Source organism: Apaloderma vittatum, unplaced genomic scaffold (assembly GCF_000703405.1).
Source record: "Apaloderma vittatum isolate BGI_N311 unplaced genomic scaffold, ASM70340v1 scaffold11942, whole genome shotgun sequence".
NCBI classification, from domain to species: domain Eukaryota; kingdom Metazoa; phylum Chordata; class Aves; order Trogoniformes; family Trogonidae; genus Apaloderma; species Apaloderma vittatum.
In genome coordinates, this window is record NW_009705304.1 from 370 (window position 1) to 26,100 (window position 25,731).

Consider the following 25,731-nt stretch of genomic DNA (forward strand, 5'->3'; position numbering starts at 1 on the left):
GGCTAGAGTTTAAAGACAAGAAAAACAAAGAAAAAAGGAAAAGGGGAAGGGAAGGAAGAGGGGAGAGGTAGTAAAACAACAGTTAAAATACAGAAAGTAACTGGCATCAGAACAATAGAGGATCCACAACAGAAATTAAGAGCGATAGCACGGAAACAAGGTAACTCAGATCTGTGCGGGGCCTGGCTGCAAGCCTGCAACACAGGTGGCTCATTCAGCTCTAGCAGAGACATGACATCCGAGATGGACAGGGTTGATATATTTTTAATTCTCAAGTATTTTTTTTTTTAATACATGTAGCATGAAAAGTAAAACCCAAACCTTAAAAGGATGAGTTGCAATCAACAACGGTTACAAGTTTCCCCAAACACGTACCATCCACATGCAAGAAGAAAAGGCTACGGAAGAAGTCACCACAGTACCCAAAAAACACTGAAAGATGTGCTTATTCAAAGCAGAAATATTTTTCAACAAAACATTACACAGCGAACTCCCTGAAAACATTTGGTTGTCCGTTTGCAAGGGGGAGCAGCGCATCTATTCCCCTCTCCCTGCTGGGTTCAGGAAAGTCAGCCAAAAAGGGTGACGCGAGACAACGGCTGGCAGGAGCCAGCGTGTCGGCAGCAGATGTCCCCAGCTCCCCGGGGAGCTGCGGCGAGCAGGCCCGGGGCTCCCTGCCCACCGAGGTGTGTGTGCGCGCGCTATCTCGGACTTGACTCTAGCAGGACTATGCCGATCCATGGAGTTCCCCCCTTTCTCAAACCTCCCTGCCTCGCTTGGACATAAGGTTGATTGCACTGTTCCCAACGTGAATTTTTGCACCTTAGAAGTCAAACTAATACACAGGACATTTAATCTGCTCCTAACGGTGTCACTTTTTTTTTGACGGTATTTTTCTTCTAAGTCACACTTTTGTCTTCTTAACTACAAGAAAAGAAAATAGCTACGGCTCAGCTAACTGATGCAGGCAGGACACTCAGCCAGGCTAGACCAGGCAGATGACATTACTGGACGGACAGCCACCACGCGCACTCAAAGACGTCCCTGTGGCTGATCGCTCCAAGGAGCCTGTGTACTTCAGGGATCCATGCCACTCATGAAGGCTACTCTACGCTCACAAAGCAATACAGGACGCACGAGTGAAGACGAAGAGCTCGATCACTAGGCTAGTGCTTTACGACACACCAGGAGAGGGGTGGCGGGAGGCAGAGATGTGGGATGGATGAGAGGAGTGACTGTGGCTGTGGAAGGGAGGGTGGAATGGGGAAGCCGCCAGCACGGCATTCGTCGCCAGCTGTCTACAGCCTCGAGTTATAAATCTAAGAGGGACGGTTCAGCCGGTCGGATTATGGTAGGTCGAGTAGGTGAGGCGGGGCCCCTTCTGCTGTGAAAAAGCAGAAAACAAAAACAAGAGAACACACACTGTGGTTAGCACAGCAATCGCAGTCACAATCACACATGCTTCTCCACCTCGCCTGAGCCAGCAAGAGAATAAAACTCGAGGCACAAACTACCAGAGCGCAACTCCACGAAGGACATTTAGAGGTTTTATATGGGGCCTCGCACTGGCCTTTCTGCGCAGCATGGGTCACCAGTAAAGCAATCCACTGGACAGCCAGCTTTGCTTTCCCTCTGAAATTTGGAAGAGCACAGATTTATTGCCAGTGAGTGCTCTGGCTCTGGAATGAGAGTTGAGAAGCATGGACAACAGTGAGCTCCTGTATCAAGCACATGACAGTCACACAGCATGGATGGGGTCCTCTGAGACACGCTGCTGTCAGAGATTCTTGGCTGGTTTGGAGGAGCACCTTCCTCCCCTGCCCTTGAGGCTACTGCAAGGCTGCGCTTCCCTATTCCAATACACGATACTGATGTTTGATGTCAGGGCAAGCTTGCTGCTTTCAGCTCTCTAGCTCTGGTGTCCAGCAAATGCAGCTTCTCCTTCAATAAAGGGAGCTCTGGCCATTGCTACTCCATCCTGTTTCAACTTTTGCTGGCACTGAAGCTACATAAGTGGGCAGCAACTGAAGCGTTTGCCCTCTGCCCAGATTAAGTGTTCTAGGATCTCCTTCCTGTATGTGACTGGAGAGAGGGGAGAACCAAACAGAAAATACAAGGCAGCACCCTTGCCATCTCTTTCAACTCATTACTTGAAAGATCACTTCAGACTCCGACTATAGGCTTTAAGAAGTCTACAACAAAAAAATAAAAAATGTTCTGTAAGTCAGTGAGTCCAATCTGGTTTTCCTTTAAAGTATGCTCCCTGCAGCACCTGCAACCTAAGCAGCATCACGATGGTCTATCATTATGATAATTAAATTCTCCAGTACCAAGCCAGAGTAGTTTTACAGTCCAAGCTCCTTGAAATGCAAAGAGCAAACCCAGCAGGACGTAGACCAAATAGAGTGGAAGGCGTTTGTACTGATCATACAGAAAGAGGTGTCACAGAGTTAATGCCTGACCAATTCCACATGGACAAGCTTTAATTTAGATTCCAGAGAATCAAGTGATCACTGGAAATGAAGGCCCTCCCCAACACAGGGGCTGAGGAAAAGGAGAGGAGGAAGGAAAGAGAGGCAGAGGAGGGTATTTGCATCAGTACAGTCTTCTGAGGTAAAGAAGTCTAGTTTTGCACTATCTGCAAGCCTTGAATCGAGCAGCTATATTCCTCTAAATTGGGGCGAGCTCCCTCATCTTAGCAACCAAACCAGAGCAACTCGACAGTCCTGTTTATTAGACCCAGCAGAATCTATTGCTCCATCTCTGTTAAGCCCCAGATCTCAAAACACTTACAACCACTTGTTCCTCGCCTTGGGAGATGATACACAAAAAAAGCTTCAGACAGTAAAACATTTCCAAATGTTATTTCCTTGACTGAACATGTCAACGGGGGCTGTGAGACCCCGTTATCAGCACACTAATTAAGTTACACTCCCATAATGATGGGATTGAGCTAACCTGAAAATTACAGCCACCTTGGAAGGATGCTGAAGTACTATGTTCTCCCTGAAGCAAAACTTGCAATGAGATGTTAGAGCTGGGAATCTGTGACCCTGAGCTTCATGACATGTGGGATCTGAGAGTTACCTCTGAAAGGCGCTCACGGTGTAAAGGCCATGGGATGGCTACTGCTGTCATTAGAACAGTCATAGCACTCGAATTAAAAACCTTACAAAAATTCAGCTCAACCTTTAGTAAGATGCAGTTGCACAGTCATATCTGTTAGAAAGTTGGGGGGTTTGGTGTTGGGTTTGGTTTTTTTTTGAGAAGTTCGAAGGGCTTTTTGCATTTCAGGAGTTTGGACAGGTTGTTCCAATAGCTTCTGTGGATTTACATGAAAAGGATGCTTGAAGTGTCTGGACTAGGTAACGTCTTCTGGCACAAGAGGCCACTTCACCCTACCAGAATCAACAGGATGAAAGGAGCACAAGTAATTTGCAGGTAGATCGGCTGCTTTTTTGTAACGTACTATGACTGATTGTTGCAGACACTTATTTCTCTCTGCGCTCAGAGCATTTTCAAGGAAGGGGCTGCCACTTTTTAAAGTTACAGGTTTTGGCTCTGCTCAGGTTTTCTGGAGACACCTCCAGAATCTGTCCAGTAAGATTATAAAAGGCTGAAAACTGTCTCCCAGCACAAAAAGTGACATAGAAGTTTTAGGCAGGCATCATTTACCCCCAAAATGCTGCTTCAGTCCGTTTCACTTCAGTGATATAGAAGGGCTTGGCAAAGCAATGTAAAGTCACCTCTCTCCATCAGGACAAGAAGGAAAAGTTTTGCTCACGGGGAAGCCTGTGGCAGTCTCCTGTGCAGGGGAAGTATGAGCCAAGTCCTGGCAGGAGCTTGAGGACACAACTTACACCAACTGCCCTTTGAAATCAGCCTTTCAAGCCACATCCAGACAAAACACGGAGCTACTCATATCTAGGAACCAATGGGCTAATAGGGAGTTCTGCTGACAAGGACCTGACAGAGATGGTAAAACATTACTTTTATTCCCATCAACTGCAAAAGGTTTTGGGTGGGATTTTTTGGTGGTGTTTTAGTTTTGAATTTTTATTTCCTTGGTGCTATTTATGCGAGATTAAAACCAGAACGCCCCATAACAGCGAGTCCCAGATGAGGTACAGACAACAGCGAGCCTCTTCCCTGAGGCTGTTCACCAAGATACATGTTTCTAGGGCTGTCAGGGATGTCTGCAGCAGCAAAGGATTGGAGGAAACTGCCGACTGCTCCAACACCTCCGCGCTGTGTCATCACTGAGGAGGGTTGACAGATGACGTCCTCAAAGATGTCAATCACGGAACAATCACTGCATTGGTTTGACATGATGTGGCACCTCTCAGCTCTAACTGCGGTTACAGGCAGCAGAAACACAAACAGCCTGCTGCAAAATGGGGGGAGCTGTGACCCCCCTGCCCTGGAACACAGGCTTGAATTGCTGCTATTCCTGTGAAGCCAGAGCTTCAGCACATGCTCCCCACCCGTGGTTCTCTGCCACAGCCAGCAGCTGCTGCTGCTCCACTCCTCCCAGTCAGACCTTTTGCTTCAAGAAACAACATCCACAGAGAAAGGGAGAAGGGCCCCAAAAAGCTCACACTCGCCCTATTCTGTCCTCTCTGCCCTTTTGTCCAGGAGGGCTGGAGGTTCCCAGGGAAAACGCTCAGGAGAATTTGCTAGATCTCCCTTTTGACACCCCCTCGCAGCATTAACAAGACAAGGAAGAGTTGTTGGGCCAGCACGGTACACGAGCCTGCCCCAGTACCCTGTGACATCACTGAACAGGTACAATGCTGCAAAATGCAGGGAGAAAAAGGGAAGGGAAACAGGCAGGAGCCTAGGGCAGATTGTTTGAAGGGATATGGGGATCACTAAACCCCTTCTCATAGGGGAAGAAGGCAGAGAAGAGAAGGCAGTTTGAATAGAAATGGAAGAGTCACCTAGAAGGCAAAGGGTCAAGTGGAGAACAAGCAAAGGGAGTTCACTTCTGGGGTGACGAAACATAAGGGTAACAGGGAACATTCGATGTCAGAGTTACCCCACACTCAGACATAGAAGTCCTGGTATTAATGACCCAAACTCTTCCTGCCTTCCTTGAGCACTAGGGACATTGTGAGGATGGGAGCACTTCTCCAGCCAGACATTAGAATAAGAAGAGGAGTCTGAACTAACAGCTCCCCAAGTCCCTATTATCTGGATCCTAACACAGCTGATAAACCAAATCGAAACAGAGTTCATTCAGCTGATCTCCCAGTCAGTGTGAATACAAGCCAAATGAAAGACACACAGTTTAGACCTTACTGCCAGAGCTCATTCCCCCATCCCACCTCCTCTACCTGGAAGCAGAGAGAGGATCCTCTAGTGACCTTAAGTCAGGTACTGAGGCTTTCCCAGCTCCTGCAGCTCAAGTAGCTGCTGTCTCTGATCAGTCTTTTTTTTGTTGTTCAAGACTCCTCCCTTGTTGAGATCCTGGCAGAGGTGGTTTCATTGGACAAGGGACTCTGTTACTAACACAAGAACTAGGCAGCAGAGGCGAGCTGCAGAGCGCAGTAATGGAGGATGGGGACACAACGACTCATGCATCGCAGGGAGAGAGCAAAACGTACCGTGGCTGCCACTCCTCAGGGGTCACTGATAGTGATTCTGAAAGACAACACGAAATCAACATGGCAGTTCAGACAGTTCAAGGCAGAGGCCACACAGACTGTCAGGAAGGTGGAACAGAGACTCTCACACTCGCACGGACACACATTCCAGGTCCCTCTCCAGAACACAGCACATGCGCGCGGTGCCGGGCAGGACCGCGCTTCACCACGCAGGACTTCACGCAGACAGAGTTGTGCAGCCAGAATGCTGTCGTGCACAGGGGTGCATCAAAAGCCAAATAGCTGTTCACACACCTACTGGCCACTGCTCACTCACCTACTGAGTCCACTCATCCAGGCTGACACTGGTACCTGCTGAGCCAGCAGTACTCCCAAGCCCCAATGCCCGCCAGCAGGGCGCAGGCAGCTTGACTTGTCTCTCACTGAGGACTCCCACCTTCTGAGCACACTACATGCTGGAGCTGAAACAAACAGCTCAGGAAAGAGGGAGGTAACACGCGGTCCTGAGCACTAGTCAGGAAGGGAAGCAGCAGGTGAAGGCTTTTATTTTGAAGGTCACAAATCACGAGAGCAGTTACTCTGACCTCCTGAATAATTCAAGTCATAAAGCTGTGTGGAGTTATGCTTACAAGGACGCTGATCACTCTCACCTTTTTCCTTAGATGTACCAAAGAGAGAAGGACCTATTCACACCTTTAACAGATTGTTCCAATAGTTAAATCGCTCTCACTTAATTTTTTTTATTTCTCTTTCAACATTGCCTAAGCTCTTTCACCTACAGTTTCTATCATGGTATTCTAAACTCAAGAGCCTAAATACCTGGGGGAAGATCTTCATAGTTTTCCCCCTCCAAACCAAATCCTCCTGCATAGCTCCAATAGGCACAGACTCCAAATGCAGACATTCACCACACACAGACAGGACCTTGTGTGGTTTGTAACTTTCAGCTCCCAAATGCATGTATTTGAGAAAATTACATTTGTGAGAAAGAAGTAGAGTGATACTTGCCTGAGTTTATCGTTCATAAAATCAGATGCTCAAACAAACCAGAAGCACAAGAACTGCCCAACTTCCATACAGGCATCAGTGCGCACACACACAAAGTACATCCAGCCACCACCACACACTTCCAGTTCACTGTGTAACACCAACTCCTACAGAAAAGCCCACTCATACCGTATACAAAAGCTTTGTTCCTCTCTCACAGACACAATAGTATAGCCTGGTTAGCAAGGGAAGAGATGGGCATTAAAAAAAAGCAACAATGGAAATGGCATTCGTTCACCCATGGCAGAAGGACCCAGAGTCCAAGTGCTAGCAGGGAACAGTCTTATTCTATATACAGGAGAGGAAGAGAAAGAGTCCCTTGTCATTGGAAATTCTCCATTCACCAGTGAACTCAAATGACAAGCTGGTATCAGGATCCGGAGGAGTCTATGAACAACTGGAAGAATCAGAGAGGGGGATCAGAGAATGAGCATCACTTCACAGCTTCTGGAATTACATTCTCAACTCCAGATCAGGGCAGTCAGCAGCATGCAGTCAAACCTACTATCTCTCCTCCTACAGCAAGGGATTACTTGGTTAAGTACAAAACACTTTTTTCTTCTGCTTCAATGCCATTTCCTACCTTTCCTTTCTATCTCCTGCAAAAGGCAGAAAAGCCACCAAGCTAGACTACAACAGATTTCTTCAGAAAAAGCCAATTCATTTCAACCCATCTGGAGAATCCTATAATGATAATCAGGTATATAGAATATTTTTCATGAGTGAAGAAATGAAACTGAGTGAAGGAAGATGGAGACAGAAAGAAGCATAAGTATACTGAAAACAAAACCACGAAGTAACAGTATATGGAAAAGCAGGGTCACAAGAAGCAAGAGCCAAAATACACAGCAGAAGCATGCTGACATCCACAGGTGCCACCAGCAGGACTGCAGTCCCTAGGGCAACACTGAGGCACGCGAGGACAAGTCACTGTGGGAGCTGCACCAAGGCGCATAGGGAGGACTGGGGCAGAGGCACCAAGAAAGTAAAACCATTTGCACACGCCAGAGTTAAACTGGTCTATGATCTCTTTGGACTGGGTACAGCATGGCAGAGAACACTTCCCCTTCAGCATCCACTGGAGGGGAGGTATTTTCCATGAGGGAAGTGTTCCCTCTGGCATGTCATTGGGGAGTTTCTGGCTATGTTCATTCCTTACTCTGCAATTACCTTCTCTTCCTCATAGGGAGACCGAGCACACAGCATAAAAGCATTGCTGGTTCCAGACTGCCTCCTAAGTCCTGTTCGGGAACACATGCTTAGCTGCCAAGGGAGTAATCCCTTATTACTATGCTGAGGTGTGTTTCAAGTGACTAAGCAGGAAAGAAAAACTTCCTAATGGAAATGCAAAACCATGGGATTTGAACGCCCTAGACTGGAAAGTGTTCAAGTTGATTACAGAAGGAACAAAAATGCCTAAAAGAATCCATTTCCCTGCCAGCAATATTGCAATATGCTAGCCAAAACGCATCTGAACAGCGTAGATAAAGGTCTCTCCAACTCACCTTGAAGAACTCTGAGCAAGGAGCAACTTCAGACTTTGGGGAGCCCTACACAGGGGAAAACTGCCTTGGAAGGCATGCGACAATTTCTCTAGTGACCGCCTCCTATTCGTGAGCAGAGGCATTGGTACGATAGCTTTAATAAAGCCCTCAGGTACACAAGCTTTGTACAGAGGTTTGTGCAGAGAAGAGCCTGCCCCTCTGGTTCCCGAGAGCTGCCTTGGCATTGCTTCATCTCTACAATGAAATCTCAGTGGACAACGATGGGCCTATGGGCCCGATTTAAATACCCAAGGACCGTACCCACACCATGCACTCCATTCTCTGTCTGTGGCCCAGGCAGGCTAAGCATTGGCAAGGCCACTACCCCAAAGCTGGACATATCCCACCTGCATGGAGCAGCACTTCAGGACTTACCTGGGAACACCAGGAGGAGCACGATTAGGCCGAGAAGGAACCTGAGGTGGGGGCCCAAAGGGATCAGGAGAGGCACCTGGCCTGGAGGGCACAGGGGGGGCACCACCCAGTGTGGACCCACCAGCAGGAGGTGGTCCAGGAGCTGGGCCTCGAGACCCAGGTCTGGCGGGTGGAACAGCGGGAGCTCTCCTCTGCGGCGTGGGGCTGGACGTAGGAGACCTGGCCAAAAAAAAAAAAAAAAAAAAAAAATGTGCATTCAACTGCAACAACAGGCCTGGGATCCCTCTGTGTCACCACCAGGTCCCAAGTTGCCTTCAAAGCTACTTCAGGCACCATCTAACCTAAGGGTTTAGAGGCCTCCAACACTCTGTGCAAAGACATCACAGCTTTCAAGGCTTGCAAGCCTCCCAGCTCAAATCCTCAGAACTCTTCAACCACAGGGAGAAGAGGGGAAGAGGAGGACTCCCTCTCAGCAGGAGGCCCCAGCTAGCCACCAAAGAGGCATCAGGCAGGTCTGTGGGGCTCTCCCCCTGAGCCTCTGGTACCTGCGTCCAGACGGTACGCTCTGCACCTGCAGCCAAGAGTCGTCCACCGGTGGGGGCATAGGGGTGCTGATAGTGCTGGTGTTGATGTCCCCGATGATGTTGAGGGCCTCTTTCAGGGCATGGTACATGCGCAGCATTTCGTCACGACGCTGGGCCTGCTCTGCCGATTCCTCCATCAGCGTATTTTGGTCACCACAGGAGTACAGGTTTGCCAACAACTCCGAATGGATAAAGTCCTTGGTCTGTAAGAGAGCACAAAGAGGGAATTGGTGTTCACTGTCTTTCCCAAAACACTCCATTCTGTCCCCAGCTCTTCCTCCTTTCAAGCTGCCTTAGATTTACTCCATCCCTGTTTCTCCCCTGCTGCATCTCCCCACCTCCATGGACCACAGTATGATAAGTACATTGTTTATCATGAGGTGCATGATTGTCTTCGGCATGAGGTCTCTGATGGTTTTGTTGACAATTGCCATGTAGGAATCCACCAGGTTCCTGATAGTTTCCACTTGTCTCTCCAGCTGGGGATCCATGGAGTGCATGAAACTGTCTGATCCATTCTCCTCTGCTTCACTGGCCTGCAGAGAAAAGGAGAAAGAGATTTGTTCTTCAAATGTAACACAAAATCATCTTTTCAGGAGAGAGCCAAGAGAGGGGAACACATAGAAAGCACACGCAATAAATAAAGCTCAAACTTACATTTTGAGCTGTGATTGTCAATGCACAGCTCAGCTCATACAGACTTCTCCAGCTCAGATCTGAGGATCTTTAACAATAAAGCTGCTCTCTTAGTAGAAAGTTTTACACAAAGGTGCAAGGCAACGGGGACTCCTGACCAACCTTCCCAGGTTATGGCTCTAATGAATACTCAAAGCTGTACTTCTAATGTTTATAGCTTCCTGGAAGGTTTTTCATGCCCAGATTCAGTTTAGATCCAAGAAGCACTCATAATAAATTAAGCCTTACAGGCTCTCTAATGCTCTGCATCTTTATCCTCATTACACAAATGAGAAAACAGCTACAGAGGTGAAATAACTGCTCCCCTCAGTCAGACTGCAAGTAGACGGAATAACCTAGAAAACCTTTGTGATCCCTTTAACTGCAAATCCTGCATAGTAAGTAATAATTATCTTTTCTTTCATGCCAAGCAGATGAATCTCTTCCTGTCTGAAATGCAGTTTAGATTTCTGTAAGGCAAAAACCTGGACTGTGCTGTTTGACAGGAAACAATCACCAATGTTCGTCCATTAGCAAACAATTTCAAAGCAGCAAAGCATGAAAGACTGCTGTCTTTCTCAATGCTTAATTAAAAAACCTAAACCTTTGATTTTAGAAAGAATAAAAACCTTTCTTTTAAACTGTCCCAATCATGAAGGATTTGCAGCAGCATAGGAAATTGCCCATCTTTTGTTTTGGGCAACAAAATGTATGAGAAAGGGCAAATTCTCTTGTTCATTTGAGCTTTTCCTGCAAAGATCTTACATAATGAAGGAATGCAAAGTCTCAGTGAGAAGTCAAGGAAGTGGACATCAAACAGGACAACTTAAAAAAAACCCAACAAAACAACAAAAAAAGAGGGTCAAAAAACCCCAAAATAAGCTTGCACCAAGATCCAGAAGTCATACAAAAAGGGAGAAATAAAAAGAAAAAAGGAAAACTCAAACCAAGAACAGAAACAAACAGCAGCAATCCAACAGAAGGTACAAAGAGGGAGAAGAGGCAAATGCCTCTCAGGAAACTGTGACAAAAGGAAAAAACAAGAGAGAACTATCCAGTGAGAGCCCCAGGGGGCAACACAGGCAGAGAGGGTCAGACTTACTTTGTCCTTGTCCTGGCAGGCCAGTTTGAGCATATATGGAAAAAATTAGAACAAAAAGGGACAAAAAATTAAAAGAGTTATAGTTGATCTCAGAATTTGGAGAAGATCCCATACTAGCACTGAACAAGCAAAAGACCAATCCCTCTAAAAATGCCTAAATATCTAGATTACCCTGGAAGTGGAAGAAGTTAATTGTTTGGCTAAACTGAAAATTGAAGTGAGATGCTCTGCAAAGGAAATCATGGTTAGCAACAAAGGGCAATTTACTTACCTACAACGGCTATTTGTTACATTGAGTTTTGAGACAGTCAGCCTAACAAATCAGTGTTCCTACCTGAAACCACTCCACTGGCACACCAGTAGGTGTGGCACGTGCCCTTTACTGGTACATGTTTAAGAGGCCCAGCCTGGTTCAAAGCCAATTTGATGCAATGTCACTGTTAAGGTCCAGTCCCTAATCATATCACTTCAGTTTGTCAAGAAACGAATATCTTGTGTTTCGCCTTAAAACAAGTGTAACAGGAAAGATGACTGCAAGAAGTCTATTAGAAACAACAAATGCAAACAGATAAGCAATTATCACATTTCTAACGGGAAAACTATTAACAGCAACTTCCTCTCACAGAGGAACAGGAAGGCTTTGAACAAGAACATACACCACAATTCTCTAGAACAGACTTTTAAAGCAGAGCATTATGCTGACAGCAAGCGTTGTGGGACAGGGTTAAGGGAAGAGGTAAGAGGTCTTGCTAAAGTACTACATTAAGATATCTACCAAGCAAAAGAAAAACAAAAGAACATTCCTTCCTGACTGGGTGGCAGAAGGAATAGAATAACAACCGCTAACGAGCCAGGAAGCTCCTAACACAGCCGTACAGTGAACGCTACTGAAAAGGAACAGTGCCTTCACTCAGACACATTGTAAGGTAGGTAAATGGGCTCCCTACATAGGGAATTTAATGCCCACAAAACAAGAGAGCTAGAAAGGTTTATCAAGGCAGTCTTTACCTACTTTATCTCCTTATCTCCCCTTTGAAGCTGTCAGTTACTTTATCCCAAGCTTCCATAAAGGAAGAACCAGGACGTACCAAAAAACCTAAATTCTTGTTCCAAAATATCTTCAGCTCCCAGAAGACACAAAGCTTCGTGGACTTATTTATTTCTAACACAAGAGGATGGAGCTTTCCTTCAAGATACATGCTGTGTGCCTTCTCATACCAGTATGATGGCTATAACCTACCCCAACACGCTCTGGATAGACTCCTGCACGAAGGAAGGAAGCCTTCCAGCTATCCACCTCCTCCTGGGTCTCACAGGCCAGCTCCAGCTGCCGGTAGTCCTTGTAAACATTCCTGAAAGGAAGACAAACATTTTATTCTTCTCTACTGCATAACAGGATTGGACAGGGTACCCAGGCTGGTTGGAGAAGTCCACCAATCTCTTACAGCTTTCCCTATTCACTCACTAAGAACATTGATTATAAATAGATATTCAAATCACATCCTGGCCCAGGTAACCACACCAAACAGCTGAAGACAAAGGTCACACTGTAGACCATGCACTGGTGAAGAAAATGGTACACAAAGAATGACGTCAGACTTGGGGGGGGGTTGTGTGTGTTTAGTTGTGAGGGTTTTTGTTTGTTTTTTTTTGAAGTTGTCCATCTCCTCCCAAAACAACTCTCTTTAAAAGTTCCACACATCTTTCCTGGACAGCTATTCTAACACATTCGTGTCTACTCTCTCCTATCTAACATTACATAAAGCCTGTCCTTAGCTTCAACAGCTTGGTGCGTTGAGATGCAAGCATACCTCTGTTCAGTGTTGAAAAGAGCAAAGATGTGTTTGCTGGACATGAATCCCTTCTCAACATCTCGCAGTTTCAGGTTATCCACCGGTAACATGTATTTCTTCTCCTTCTCCTGAAAAGAGAATCAGCAGCAAGTCACTCACTGCTCCACTGAAGCCCCTACTCCACCAGCACAGAGGAGTCTCGCAGCAACACAGCCCCCACATCACCAGGCAGGCATTCTCAACCCAGGCCCTCTGGTTCCTTAAGTCTGTGAGAAAAGAGGACCTCTAGAAACAAAGAGTTTGTCCTTCCTGACTGCTTTTTTTTATGATGTGGCCCAATAACCCTGCCCCACTAACTCCTCCAGAAGGAGGAAGCAGCATGGCACTGTCCCCTTTCCTATGCTGGGATCGACATCGAGGTTCTCACTCTTCCCAGCAAGGGGTCAGTCAGCACCAAGACCCTCACATCAGCCACTTGACACCCAGAGCAGGTGTCTGGAAAAGGCTCCTCATACCTCTTCCCAGGACAGCAGTAATGGGGTGGAAACACGGGCTGGTCAGAGAGGGGACAAGCAGCCTGCACAGCCCCACTGTCACCACCTCAGTGTTTTAATTGAGCCAACATCCAGGTTCAAGAAGAGCCAGGCATGTGATACAGAAGCTGGTTTGACACAGAAGATATGGACTATATTGACTTAAATTCACCTCTTGAGAAAATCTACTGTCCTACACTCTATTGCTTGCTGTGAACCTTTCTAAAGGATTAATTAAGCAATAATAAATAGGCATCAGAAGATCAACGAGCAGCTCTGACTACGGTAATGCAAGGTTAGCTGGAGACCTCCCGAGTTGAAAAAAAATCAAGTAACTACATTCATTAATGAAAATCTCATGCTCTGAATGATTAGAAGCTCAAGCAATATGGACAGTTCACTGTTTGGTGAATGTTAAAAACCAGAGTCTGAAATTTCAGTGATCAGACTCAAGTTGCTTTAAGGGACCTTTTTTTTTTTCAGAGTAACCGGACCCAGAACCCTTCCGTCTGGTTCTTACAAGATATCTCCAGCTAAACACAGAAACAGGGCATCCAAAAAACCACCTCAACATTTTTGTCCCTAGGTATCATCTTTTAACAAAGAAAGTGGATCTTAATTTTCACATTGCATTCAGAAACTAAGTCGGAAATAATTCTCCTGGCTTAATCTCGCAACTGGATCTACAGAAAATCAATACAAGTGAGTTTGCTTTAAGGTCCCTGTTTAGAGCCTCCTGTTCCAGCTGGGTTTTATACCCCAGCACAACAAGAGAGGGAGCCATCGCACTGGTCTCCGAAAGGCAGCCTGCAGCTATCCAAACCCCAACTAGCAGCAGAGCCTGCCCCTGTGTGCAGGCATGCCTATGTGACTGTCCCCTTGCGAGGTGTTATGTAGACCTTCCTTGGCTAGAAACAACAAAAGGTGATTGCTCTCAGGGGAAACAAGAAGGGAAAACAAATACGGTCAGTGGGCAGAGATCCCAAAGCATTAGCTGGAAAACAGGGGCAGGGCAGAGCAGCAGATAAGGGTGACAAAGCTACCGAGCTCAGGGGACGGCAAGTTCAGCCTAGCACCCTCTTAAGTTTCAGCTAAGTCGACCTGAGTTTCCTAAAAGTATCAGACACTACACAGTTCCGATGCACCCCAAAGATGAAATTTTTAACAGTCCATCACAAAATCTATACAACAAGAGTATCCCAGAAGCCAGCATCTAGAAAGTACATCACTTGGATAGGCACCAGACTCTCCATTCTCTCTCAGGAGTGCCAGGCTATGAAAGCAAATCTTCAAGCAAATTTTCCTGGATTTTTTAACATTGTTCATCAGTCTAGATTAGAGGGGGGTAAGCATTTTTGTGACCTCTGTCAGCGACATACTGGTCTCAGAGCCACAGAGACCACTTCAGGTTCTGTAAGCCACAGCCAGCTTCCAGCTTTTTATTACTTTGGGTTATTACTACACTGGTCTACATTTAATTAGTGACCTAGAAGTGAAGTTCACCAACTCTTAAGATCCTAGGCAAGACAGACCACCCCCACTGCAGCTTTGCTTAACTGCGACGCCCTGCAGCCAACCCCAGAGTCTCTGGGCTAGTAAGAAAACAACTGATGTTAAAGCTGCCAGAGAAAAATCATTCGGCATTAGAACCTCATCATTCCATAGAAATTTAGCAACGGAGTCACTTTTCAGGAAAAAAAAAAAGTCAAAAGGTAAGGGAATCCCATGTCCCAGATATGGAAATACAAGGTCTTTGCCAGAGTTTCAACTTTCACCCCTTCCAAGCTGTTGCATAAATGCTGCTGCACGATCACGACCACGCTAGCTCCGCGTGTCGATCTTCCCATACACCAGAGAAGAAGTGCATATATCTGCCTGCCAGCATAAAATATCAGTCCTCCGACTCCAAGGTAGCAAAAGAAATCAAATGGAGGGTGCTGGAGCAAGGCAAGAAACCCCAAGGCACATCTGCTGCAGGGCAACGTGCTCCGCAGCGAGCCCCTGCCCCTCTCCATCTCCCCACACCTCCCCCTTCCCGGTCCCCCACTTTGGTCTTTCCAGCTTCTCAGTTTTCAGCCCAGCCTGTTTTATATCAACACTCTGACTTCATTTCCTGAGTGTAGAGACAGGAAAGTGTGGAACGAGCTGCCAAGGGCTGAGCCTCTCAAAACTTTGGCTGAGCCCTCTGCCCATATGTTAGCAATCTGGCAGTATGTGCTATGGCTGAGCAGCATCCTGGCCAAGAGGGGAAAAGGGCTTCTCTCTCTAGCTTTCCAGACTTGGGGGGGGTGACAGGGACTAGAGGGAAGAGCCAGCATACATTGAAATGGGAAAGTAGTTTGTGAAATACTACATTCAAAGGCCTTGGTCTGATCCCAAGAAGCTTGTGTTGTTCATATCTCCCCTAATCTTTAAGAAAAAAAAAAAAAAGGCAAAAGTGCCTCAGCAGAGAATGTTATGTAAAATGTGCACATTGGCTGTAAGTTAATCTGTAGAGCCATGGGGCCAAGGAGAGGTAGCAAAGTGGTAGAAACCATCAGACTGGCTGTACAAAACAGAACACAAATACTCAGCACTAGCTCAGGAATGCTGTGGGCATGGGGCTAGCTACCCCAAAAAAACTCAGGGCTGCTGCTCCCAACAAGAGTCACACAGCTTGCATGGAGAACTGCAGAAAGAGATGTCTGCAAGCTACTTGCAGTGGCAGGATAAGTGCCAGAGGATTAGTCCCCCGCCCCCAACATAGTGCAGAATCAGCCATATGGCTCTGTACTGTGCATCTACCGGAGAAGAAAATACACATGGCCAGGAAGGAGACCAGGATCCATCAGCCATTCCAATTGGAGAGTGTGAAGGAAAAAAAACAAACGGATGCTGCAACATCCCTATTGTGGCTACACACCTCCTTATGGTGCCTAAGTTCTAGAGACTGGTTTTGGCCAGAGACAGCAATCGCTTACAAACTATTTGTTGCTAATCCATAGGTAATAGCCTACAAGAAGTTCATAAAATTCAGCAGGCAGCAAGCCAGTCTGACTCAAAGCACTTCCTCCATTCAACTGGACTGCCTCAAAGGCAAGTTAAATCTTCCTACTCTTGGATACACGTGAAATGAAGCTGACAGATGCATGTGTGGGCTCCCCTAAGGTTGGAAATTGGCACTTGCAGCTCAAGAAAGTAATTGGCAGAATTATTAGGTCTCAGTTTGCATTTGGAGCACTAATAAACTAATTAAAGGTTTCCCCACGGTTGTTATAACAAACATCTCCCTTCGCACATAGATAAGGGTCTGCAGATACGGGAAAAAGAACACTGCCATTGTTTTAAGTGGTGGCCATGTGAAATTAGGAGAAATTCATCTTGCTTAAACCTCTTAATCTCCTTTCCTTCTTGTAATTTGTAAAGCACTAGGGGTAAAAAAACCTGCCCCAGCGATGACTGGAGTTTCGAGTCAAATCATTTGTGTTAAGCACGTGTGGCATTTTAGGAACTCCTGCAATAAAACTCTACTTAAATGGAAAAACGCTATTGTAATCGATAATGAACACACTGCATGAATACAGGCACACTAAAAGATTATTAGGGGGAAGTCTCTGAGAAACAGTCTGGAGATTTGAAAGCAAGTTAGCTGAGCGTTTTAAGCTGAACCACCCCCTGCCCACCCTCCCCATACAAGATGTTACCAACCGCTTTCTGCTTCTTGCCTTTGCAAAGAAAATACAAATTAGAAGAGCTGAATTTGAGCCATGATTTTTCCAGGAAGCTCTAGTCACCCCACAACACACAGGTCTCTCAGGACCATCTTTTCAAAACACAGCCCACCTGTACCCTCAGAGCATAATTTACTGGACACTGCAACCACTGCTCCAAGCTACAAAGCAGCTGTAATGGCTTGTTTACATCAGAAAACTGCGTTGGTTTAACTTAAACAACACACCCTAAGATGTTAAGCTGATTTAGTTCAGAAGCTCTGTAGACGCTAGGCCTGGACTTACGTGATTAATCGCAGCCATTACTGTTGGCTTAGTAAGCACACCAATGGTAATCAACTCACCTGTGCAACAGTCAAGATTTTTATTGACATCAGCTAAATAACGCGCAGACTTAAAAATGCAGCTAAATGCAATCCCAGGAAGCCATCAGTGGTTATATCAGAAAGCACAGACAGAAAGCAAGTAGCTCAAGAGAGGCTACAGCACCCCAAACTCCACCGTCGTGACCTCTCTAAGGTCACAGCGATGCCCACCAGCCTTCGCAAAGACAAGCCGGCATTTCTTCCTACACCTGTCCCTGTGGCACAGCAGGGCTGAATCGTCCCGAGTATTTGGCTTGCTTTGATGAGGTGAAGTGCAAGACACGTGCAAAGTGCTGCAAACCTCTGGGAAAGGGAGAGGGTTGGTTACCCTTCCCCAGCGCACGGTTAGGGCCAAAGCGGGAGTCCTGGGCATTCATATTTTTGGCCACAAATCTGAACTGTCCTCCTGGAAGGGAGACCGTGGCATACACATAAAGCCTTCTTTATCCCCGCAGCACCGGGGAGAGAGGGAGCAAACCGCAGGGGCTAGGGCTAACATCTGGAATCGTTAGACGGGAGCCAAGCGGCCCAGAAAGCGACAGCATTCCTCAAGTTTCCATGCGGGGTAGGGAACCTTCTCTTTCCCCCCGAGCAACCCCATCCGTCAGCCTCTCACTTCCTGCCAACCTCCGGCCTTCCCAGCAGCCAGCAAGCTCCTCCCTCGAGTCTAGTTAGCTTTCCACTGCCACGTCAATTGAGGCAGAAGGACAGAGGGGAAGCAAGAAGGGAGGGAGCAAAAACCAGAAGAGGGAGGGAGGCTCAGCAATGCCAGACATAGTGGGGGGAGAAAAAAAGAAGGGGTGCAGACTGCTCCTACAGTAGCCCCAGGGGAGCTGCAAAGGCCAAGGTGGGTCAAAAGACCCTTTTGAGGACTTGGAAGCAAAGGCTGGTCCTGTTTGAGCTTTGCTCCGGACCCCAGGCACAGGGCTGATCTACAGGAGAGAGCTGGGCAGAAGGAGGTGAGGGTGCGTGGGGCCTGGGAACCCTCCCACACAGCTCCACAGGGAAGAAAAGGAGTTGAATGAAGCAACAAGCTCTGCGCACCTGGGAAACAGCCAAAACTTCACAGCTTTCCCTCCTCAAACAGCAGTAACTGATTTTATTTTTTTTTCCCTCTCTTTCTACAAAGGTGCAGCACACTCCAGGTGGAAACCAGGTACCAGCATGACACCAGCACTGGAAGAGGAAGGATCGTGGAAGCTTGCTCCAAATTAGAAACACGCAGAGAGCAACATTTCTTCTTCCCAGCTGCCAGAAGAGGATGTTTTTCCAATCAGGACTTGGACTTAATTTCACCCCATCTCTGCCCCCAAAACCCCATCCCAAAAGCAGGGTGGGGAAAGGACTAATGAGCTGCTGATAGCCGGAGAGCAGATCGCAGAGGCTCCACTCCGTCTGCCCAGTGTTCAGACTACCTGTTCAGGACTACGAGATTGTACAGTAGTCTGCACATTGGTTAGGCTGTGCTGGGATACACCACACACTGCCAGTGCCGCACGGGGACGGCAACACCTGCACGGCAGCGGGACATGCTTGGAGAGGGTGGGCTGCGGGGATAGCTGCATGCAGAGCTCACTCATCCCTCAGCCTGGGAGGGTATAACCCTTGGGAGCCATGCTTGATGATCACTTTTACCTGCCTGTTCACCATCCTATTCACAACCCTTTTATTCCTCCTCCATTTCTCTCATCCCCTTCTTATTTCTTTCAGCTTCATGCACTTGTTCCAGGAGCAGTTGTGTTCAGGGTGGCTTGTGTTTCAGATGCTAAACTTTGCCATAGAATGCAGAGATAGACACACAGGCCTAGCAGAGTTATAACTGAACTGTGCCTTGCCACCTGAGAAGACGGGATCAAGCACAGAAAGGTGACTGGAGGAAGGGGATTTCACATTGTAAAGAATGCTGGTCATTAATCTAAAGAAAAACCCACAAAGGATTGAAAGTTGGAGGTTTGGGTGCTCTGGAAGTTTGGCTTGCTTTGATGTCTGTCTGGAAAAGAAAGAAGAGAAACTGTGAGTGAAAGTGTAAACGAGAACTGATTGAGACTGAGTAAGATATTATCCATGAGAAAACATGCACTTGTGAAAAAAAGATAATGAATGAAAGAGCTCCACAGAGAATGTGAAGAGAAGGAACACGTTCCAGAGATCACCTGAGAGCAGTGGGAAAGCAGGAGAGGAAGAACCTCAGAGTAGACCTGCTCCTGTGCTCTTTAAACAAGCTGGACACAAAAACCTTGGTGGGCATCAGAGCAAAGATAAAACAATTTCTACCAACTGAGCTGGGCCTCGAGGAGTGGATTGTTGGCGAGGGGGGGAGGAGGGGATGCACATGTGTGTGCACTAGAGGAGCACTCTCAGTATCGATCAATGCATTTATTTTAAAACTAGAATTGGGTACATCTGCAGGTACAGAATAAGCAGCTATCTAATGACTGTCAATAAGGTCACATCTTAACCAGGACAGGAGAGAATACTTTTGTACTTCAAGCAAAAGAGAAGCCACAAAGACAGAGAAAGAGCTCAAGAACAACTCATGCTGCAGGAATCAATGTGATGCCTAAAGAATATGAAGCATCTCACATACACCTGAAAGTACCTAAACCCCTGTGCCCACCCCTCGTGCACATACATGGGTCTCAAACACACTGACATCGCATGCAACACATGAATATTTTCACACAAGCAAATAAGGCTATATTCTTCTCAAGCAGCCACCCGTTCTTACAAGCCCCAAATTTCTAGTACATGATTTACCTGTGTAAGGACAGAAGGTCCCATCTGTATTGTACATTCAGGCAAATTCCCAAAGGAAATAGCAGATACATCCATCTACCCAGCTGTGCAAACGCTCCGGCACACAGTCACAGGCACTCCAGCAGAAATCGCCACCCTTGCAGAGCAGAGGATGCAGAAGTCCCCTCCAGTAGACAGTAAGCTTTATTAATAAAAACCACTGAGCACAGTGCCCATTGCATCTTGCCTACAAGGTCCCCATCACCAGGAGCTCTAGCTCAGCTCAGCTCACAGACCCTCTTTTCTAGCAGGCAGAAAAGCCCTGCAGAGAAATGGGAACTGCGCGTTTCACCAGGGATTCAGACAGGACTATTTCAAATCAAGTTCTTGCATTGTGTTCACTACGGTGCTTGCGCGGCAGCTAGGCAGTGTGCTGTGCTTCTGCTCCGGCCCTGGGGACGCTGTGGTCTCCCTGAGGCAAGGAAACCTTGCTCTCTATCGCCAGCAGCCAGAGCAGGCTCCTCCTCACCTCTCCCTCCCACAGCTGGCCTGCAGAGTAATCCCCCAGGGCACAGGTACTTCAGGAGGGTCTCCAGGTCTTGGGAGGGCAGCTTTCTGGGGGGCCACTCTCCATGGGGGCCAGTGTTGGACTCATTGAAAGGAGACAGGAAGAAAAATAGAGAGCCCAGGAGCACACACACATGCTTTTGGCAGGAAGGCAGAGTGGGGAGCCAACTTTCCACCCCCGCCTGGTCTGCTCTTTCCTTCCCCTCCCATTCCCCAGCACACTCCTTCAGGCCCCTCCAAAGCATCAACAGCCATATATCCCAACCAACATGCAATGCTGGGCCCTTTAAGACATTTTAAGTTTCAGTTCTTTTCTTCAGAGGCAGAAGAAAAACAAGCCAGCACTGCGGAAAGACTGGTATTTCACTAATGGGGTCCAGATGTCTCCATTCCGCAGACTCTGGGTCCTGGCTTGCAAAACAGGGCAGGGAGAGGCTTTGCCCCCACTTCTCCCAGCTCCAGAGATGCTAGCCTAACCTTCACCCTCACCCCAGCCCACCCCTTCTCACCCTGCTCCTTCCCCCATCATCATCCACAGCTCTGTCACCAGCGCTTCCATCCACACAAGACAGATTCAGCTCCCTCCTCGTTCCCCCTGGAAAGCTGCCAGAGCACAGGGGAACTGGGACAAGAGAGCCCACAGAACTGCAGGGTGGGGCAGACAAAGCCTCCCCCTTCCTCCCAGAGCTTGAGTGAAGAAAGATCATGGTGTACAGTTTTAAAAACACACGAGAACATTTCAGGAGGGGGACACAAGTCCCCCTGAACTGGTGGAAGAGAGCTCCAAGACACACAAAGCTAACCCTGTCTGGCAGATGACCACACGCTGCAGACAGATCCGACGGAGCCAGCTCCACGCAGGACTGACGTTTGGGATGGGAATCCCCACGCTCAAGGCTTTGCAAGCTGCCTCTAAAACGCACCAACTTTTAGCCCAAGTCCACTATCACAAGCCCATTGCTTCCTTTCTCCCTCACAACAGCCAGTGACCAAGGAGTTGAACTTAGGGAGGAAGCAAGTTAAAACACGCTTCCCCTGTCTCCCCTGCTCCCACTTAAGTTGAAGACAAAGGCTCCTTTCTCGGAGGCAGCTCAGACCTCCTCAGCACTGGTCCTCCTGTGTTTAAGGGACCAAAGCTGGCAGGGAACTGTTTTCACGAGGCAGTTCTCTCTCTTTCTGCACAGAAGGGAAGTGGTGCAAACCTCTGGCTGCTGCTGACCCTCAACCAAGGCTGCCCTCCCTCAGGAGGGAGGGGAGGCCCAATCCCCATGGCAGGCAACTGGAGTCTGTCAACAGCTTACACAGCCCCACTGCAGCCCTCCCACTCCCCGGGGAAGAACAGGGAGCTATGATCATCTCTAATACAGATGCAGCAGCTGGCTTTGATTAAAACTATGCGATGTTTACAACCACTCGACCTGTATACGCAGCCTAGAAGAAAGTGAAGCCTCCCCAAGCCGCTCCGAATACAAAGGGCAGGAGTCTTACAGACACACACTGATTTAGTGAAAGACATTCCAGTGTCTTGTTCTTTAATTAGAAAAGTGCTGTCTGCTCATCCATAGCAGCAGAGCAGCAGTCTCCATGCAGAAAGCGATATTTAGAGGCTGATTCATCACCGTATTTGTCATCATTTCCACCTGCCGAGAATGACAGAGGCCCACTGATACGACGCACACAAGAAGCCTGGTCTAGCTGCGGCTCCAAGGCACACCACTGCGTGCCTCAGAACACCTGAGAGACACAAACCACAGTAAGAGACAGAGCAGTTGCTTTATTTGCATTCCTAAACCTCAATCAAGTCAGAATGCACGACCACATCATACCAGGCATTTTCCGTCCCCCAGCACATTGAGTGGAGCTAACCCTTCCGATCATGTCTTTACCAAAACCATGCTGCTATTCTTTCTCTTTTCAAAGTAATCATAAAAGACAATTATCTACTTTTGTCTTGCACAGGAAGCAAGACACTGTTAACAAATGATAATTCCATCTGGGATAGTTCTACCTGCTTATATCACTTCCCACTGAAGCAGAAAGACACCACAGCACATTGCCAGAATTCCTAATATTCAGAATTTTCAGTCAGCTCTACAGAGTAGGCCCATGTTGCTGTCAGTGATATTCCACACAACATTGTACTTTTGATGAGCAGTATTCTAACCATTCACAATTGAAACAATTTTACAAATAATGCATTAACTGGCACATTCAATATAGAAACATTAAAATAAAGACATTCCTTCCTTGCAGGTCTAACAACCGTATCCTAGAGAGGTTAATTAACAAAGTCAAAAGGAGCCAACACCGGAACAGCAGCTTCAGGTTCACAGCTCCTGTTGCTGTGCTCAGAAAGAAAAGAACATTTTTCTTGTGACCAGGAACGATGCACGAAAACCTCTGCCACACTCATTCACAAAACTCATCATGGGCTGCCCCAGAAACACCAAAAAGTCCAAATCTTGGAACTGACCCATCACATCCTTGCTCACAGCTGCCACAGCAAGGCAAAGGTCAAATTCATTCAAAATGTCTGTCAACTTTCTGCTGAGTCAGGGCTCCTAGGGTACTCCTTGTGCATCAAAAAAGCCACAGCCACATCAATTCCGAAATGCTCAGCAGCACTGAGACCACAGGGAACCCAGCCCAAGGATAGGTTCAGCTTGTGTCACAAGCTGCAGACAGTACTTAGAAGATACATCTCTAACACCCTGAAGGCCTTATCCTCATCCTCATCAGATGGCCAAGACTCAAGGCACAGAGTTGAGCTACTCACCTCATCATCCTTGTACCAGGAGAGGTTCTCCGCTGTCAGGACAAACCAATACTCCTTGGAGCCACCTTTCATGATGCCGATGTTGTTGATGGTGAGCCAGCCCTTTCGGATGACCTAAGGAGGTGGAAGCAGTGAGCGTTAACAAGGGCCCTAAAAGCCTGCCCCCTCAGGCGACAGAGGAAAGCCCAGAGGGTATCCCTACGCTCAGAGTAGTACGGAAAGACAAGGAACACCATGCTCTCTGCTGCTGCCAGGAGAGCCCCCCACTCAACTGGCCAGTGAAGGTCTTTGCCTCAGAAAGGCCAGGAATAGTAGAAAAAGGACGCAGGAAGGAACCTGGCAGTGCTGTGCGTTATACCCTCTGCCAAGAGGAAAGAGATGCAGGAAGAACTGCATCAGGAGTGCCTCGGACACTGGCATAACCTACAAGCACCAGATCACAGCAACACATCCAGAAAAGGCCATGCCTAGAGAAAACCAGGACACCAGCACACCTTTCGGCACACCGCACGTGTGGAGTGCTTCACTCAGCTCAGGGGTGGGGGGAACCCGTTCAAGAAGGGACGGGCAAGCAACCCAGAAAGAACTGAGTTTAGTAAAAAGGAGACACTAAGTATAACAGAACAAAATGGTGCATCTGGAATTAGTACCCTGGACTTCAGCATACTCAGGTATCTAGGTAGTCAATTTTGGGCAAAACAAGTTCCTTTAAGTTCAGTCTGCGAGGAAGCCAGGCTGTAACGCTTTAGGGAACTCCAATTCACCAAGTGCTGGTTTAGAGCCTCACACATGCACTGAAGAAATGCAAGTATGCATCAGCTTAAATGCATTAGCTTTTATATGTATTACTGCACTGTTAACACCCAAAAACATCTGCATGCGTTATGTCTGTGTACCTTGTATGGATGTGCGTGCTGAAAACGATGTGGCACTGAAAAACATGCGACTGCACTTCATATTAGCAAGCTGCCCCGTGCAAGCAGCCTACAGGCAGACAATCCTTTTACCTGTCAAATTGCCCTATAAAGGTAAACGTAGGAGCATTGAATCTTCCTTCCATGCCTACAGTTAACTCAAGACAGTCCTATTCTCTCTGTGGACAGGAGGGGGCAGTGAAACAGAACCACACATCCTTGGATTACTGCTGTTTATCTCCACCCACTCAAAAGATGTACCAGCAGCTCCGAATTTTCCCTCAGCATACTACTTTTTCACTTCATTTCTGCTTCACCTGTGCCTATCACCAGCTACCCTCCTCTCCACATTCAGCAGCAGAGGGAATAATTTGTTCACACTGTTCTTGCCTTCCCAGATGCAACATTAATGTTCATTAGCACACCCTGCTGAGTGGCCTTCTACTCACCAGGATCTCATCCTGCAAAGGGGAACCATAGCAACAGCAGCAGAGCAGAGAGCAGGAGAGGAGCAAAGAGAGGAGAGATTGTTACTAGGAAAGCTGGAGCAGGAGAAGAGAGGCTCAAAAATAAAATAAGTTGGAAGCTGGTACCAAACCTTTACTCCCAGGTGTCAACAAAAGCAACCCCCACCCCAACATAAAGTCTGCTAATGGGAAAGCCAAAGCGCTTTACAGGTAGATCCAGAGTTTGACTTTTGCACTCTTTTACGCTCAGCTCTTCTTTAGGCTGCAGAGTGGGGTTCCCTACAGCTGCTCCACGATCCCATGGAACGGATGGCTGGCCAGCCCAACCTGCTGACCTACCTGCACGCCAACAGCACTAAATCAGTCTGCGTGTTTATGTGCAGGGAAAGGTGGTCAAACGTGTTATAAAGAGGATGGATGTCAGGAGTGAATGTCTTGCAAACTAATCAAAAGCCCTTGCTTCCATTCTCTGTGAAGATGCTTGTAATGCTTTGTTTTTGTAAAATCTTCTAGCCTAGATAGCCTTTTCATGTCCCCAGCAGATCTAGGAGAACATGTAATTAGCCCCTTTTTGATTGTATGCACACATTTTGCAGTTCCTGAAGGAGTAAAGGAACTCCTCCCCTCTACTGCTGTCTTCTCCCATGGGTGTATTCTCATACATACCCAGTGCAACCATGGCTATAATCACGTTTTGACTGGTTGTATAGAGGTTCCAGAAAAGTAGATACTACTGATAAGAAAGATAACTACAAAAGACAATTCTGTACTGTAACAGTTCAGACCTAGTGTTCTGTATCCCTCACCTCAGCAGAAGAGTCAGCAAAGCTAGTGAAGGGGATGAACCAACATTAATATGGATTTCTACCAGAAAAGCAAGACAAGATCTTGATTATCAAGCACTCATTTCCGTTTACAACACTTTACCTCCATTCCT

General features: G+C 47.2%; 1 protein-coding gene across 1 annotated transcript in view; it reads right to left on the reverse strand.

Moving 5' to 3' along the window:
- The window catches only part of DNM1 (dynamin 1), a gene marked incomplete at its 5' end in the record, with an annotated part of 41,943 nt that overhangs the window by 282 nt on the left and 15,930 nt on the right, over nucleotides 1-25,731 (reverse strand). The window contains 8 exon segments of the mRNA XM_009865342.1: nucleotides 8,573-8,791; nucleotides 9,118-9,359; nucleotides 9,522-9,692; nucleotides 10,934-10,945; nucleotides 12,174-12,285; nucleotides 12,745-12,854; nucleotides 23,414-23,527; nucleotides 24,777-24,788. Of these exon segments, the coding sequence (XP_009863644.1) occupies nucleotides 8,573-8,791; nucleotides 9,118-9,359; nucleotides 9,522-9,692; nucleotides 10,934-10,945; nucleotides 12,174-12,285; nucleotides 12,745-12,854; nucleotides 23,414-23,527; nucleotides 24,777-24,788 (992 nt within the window).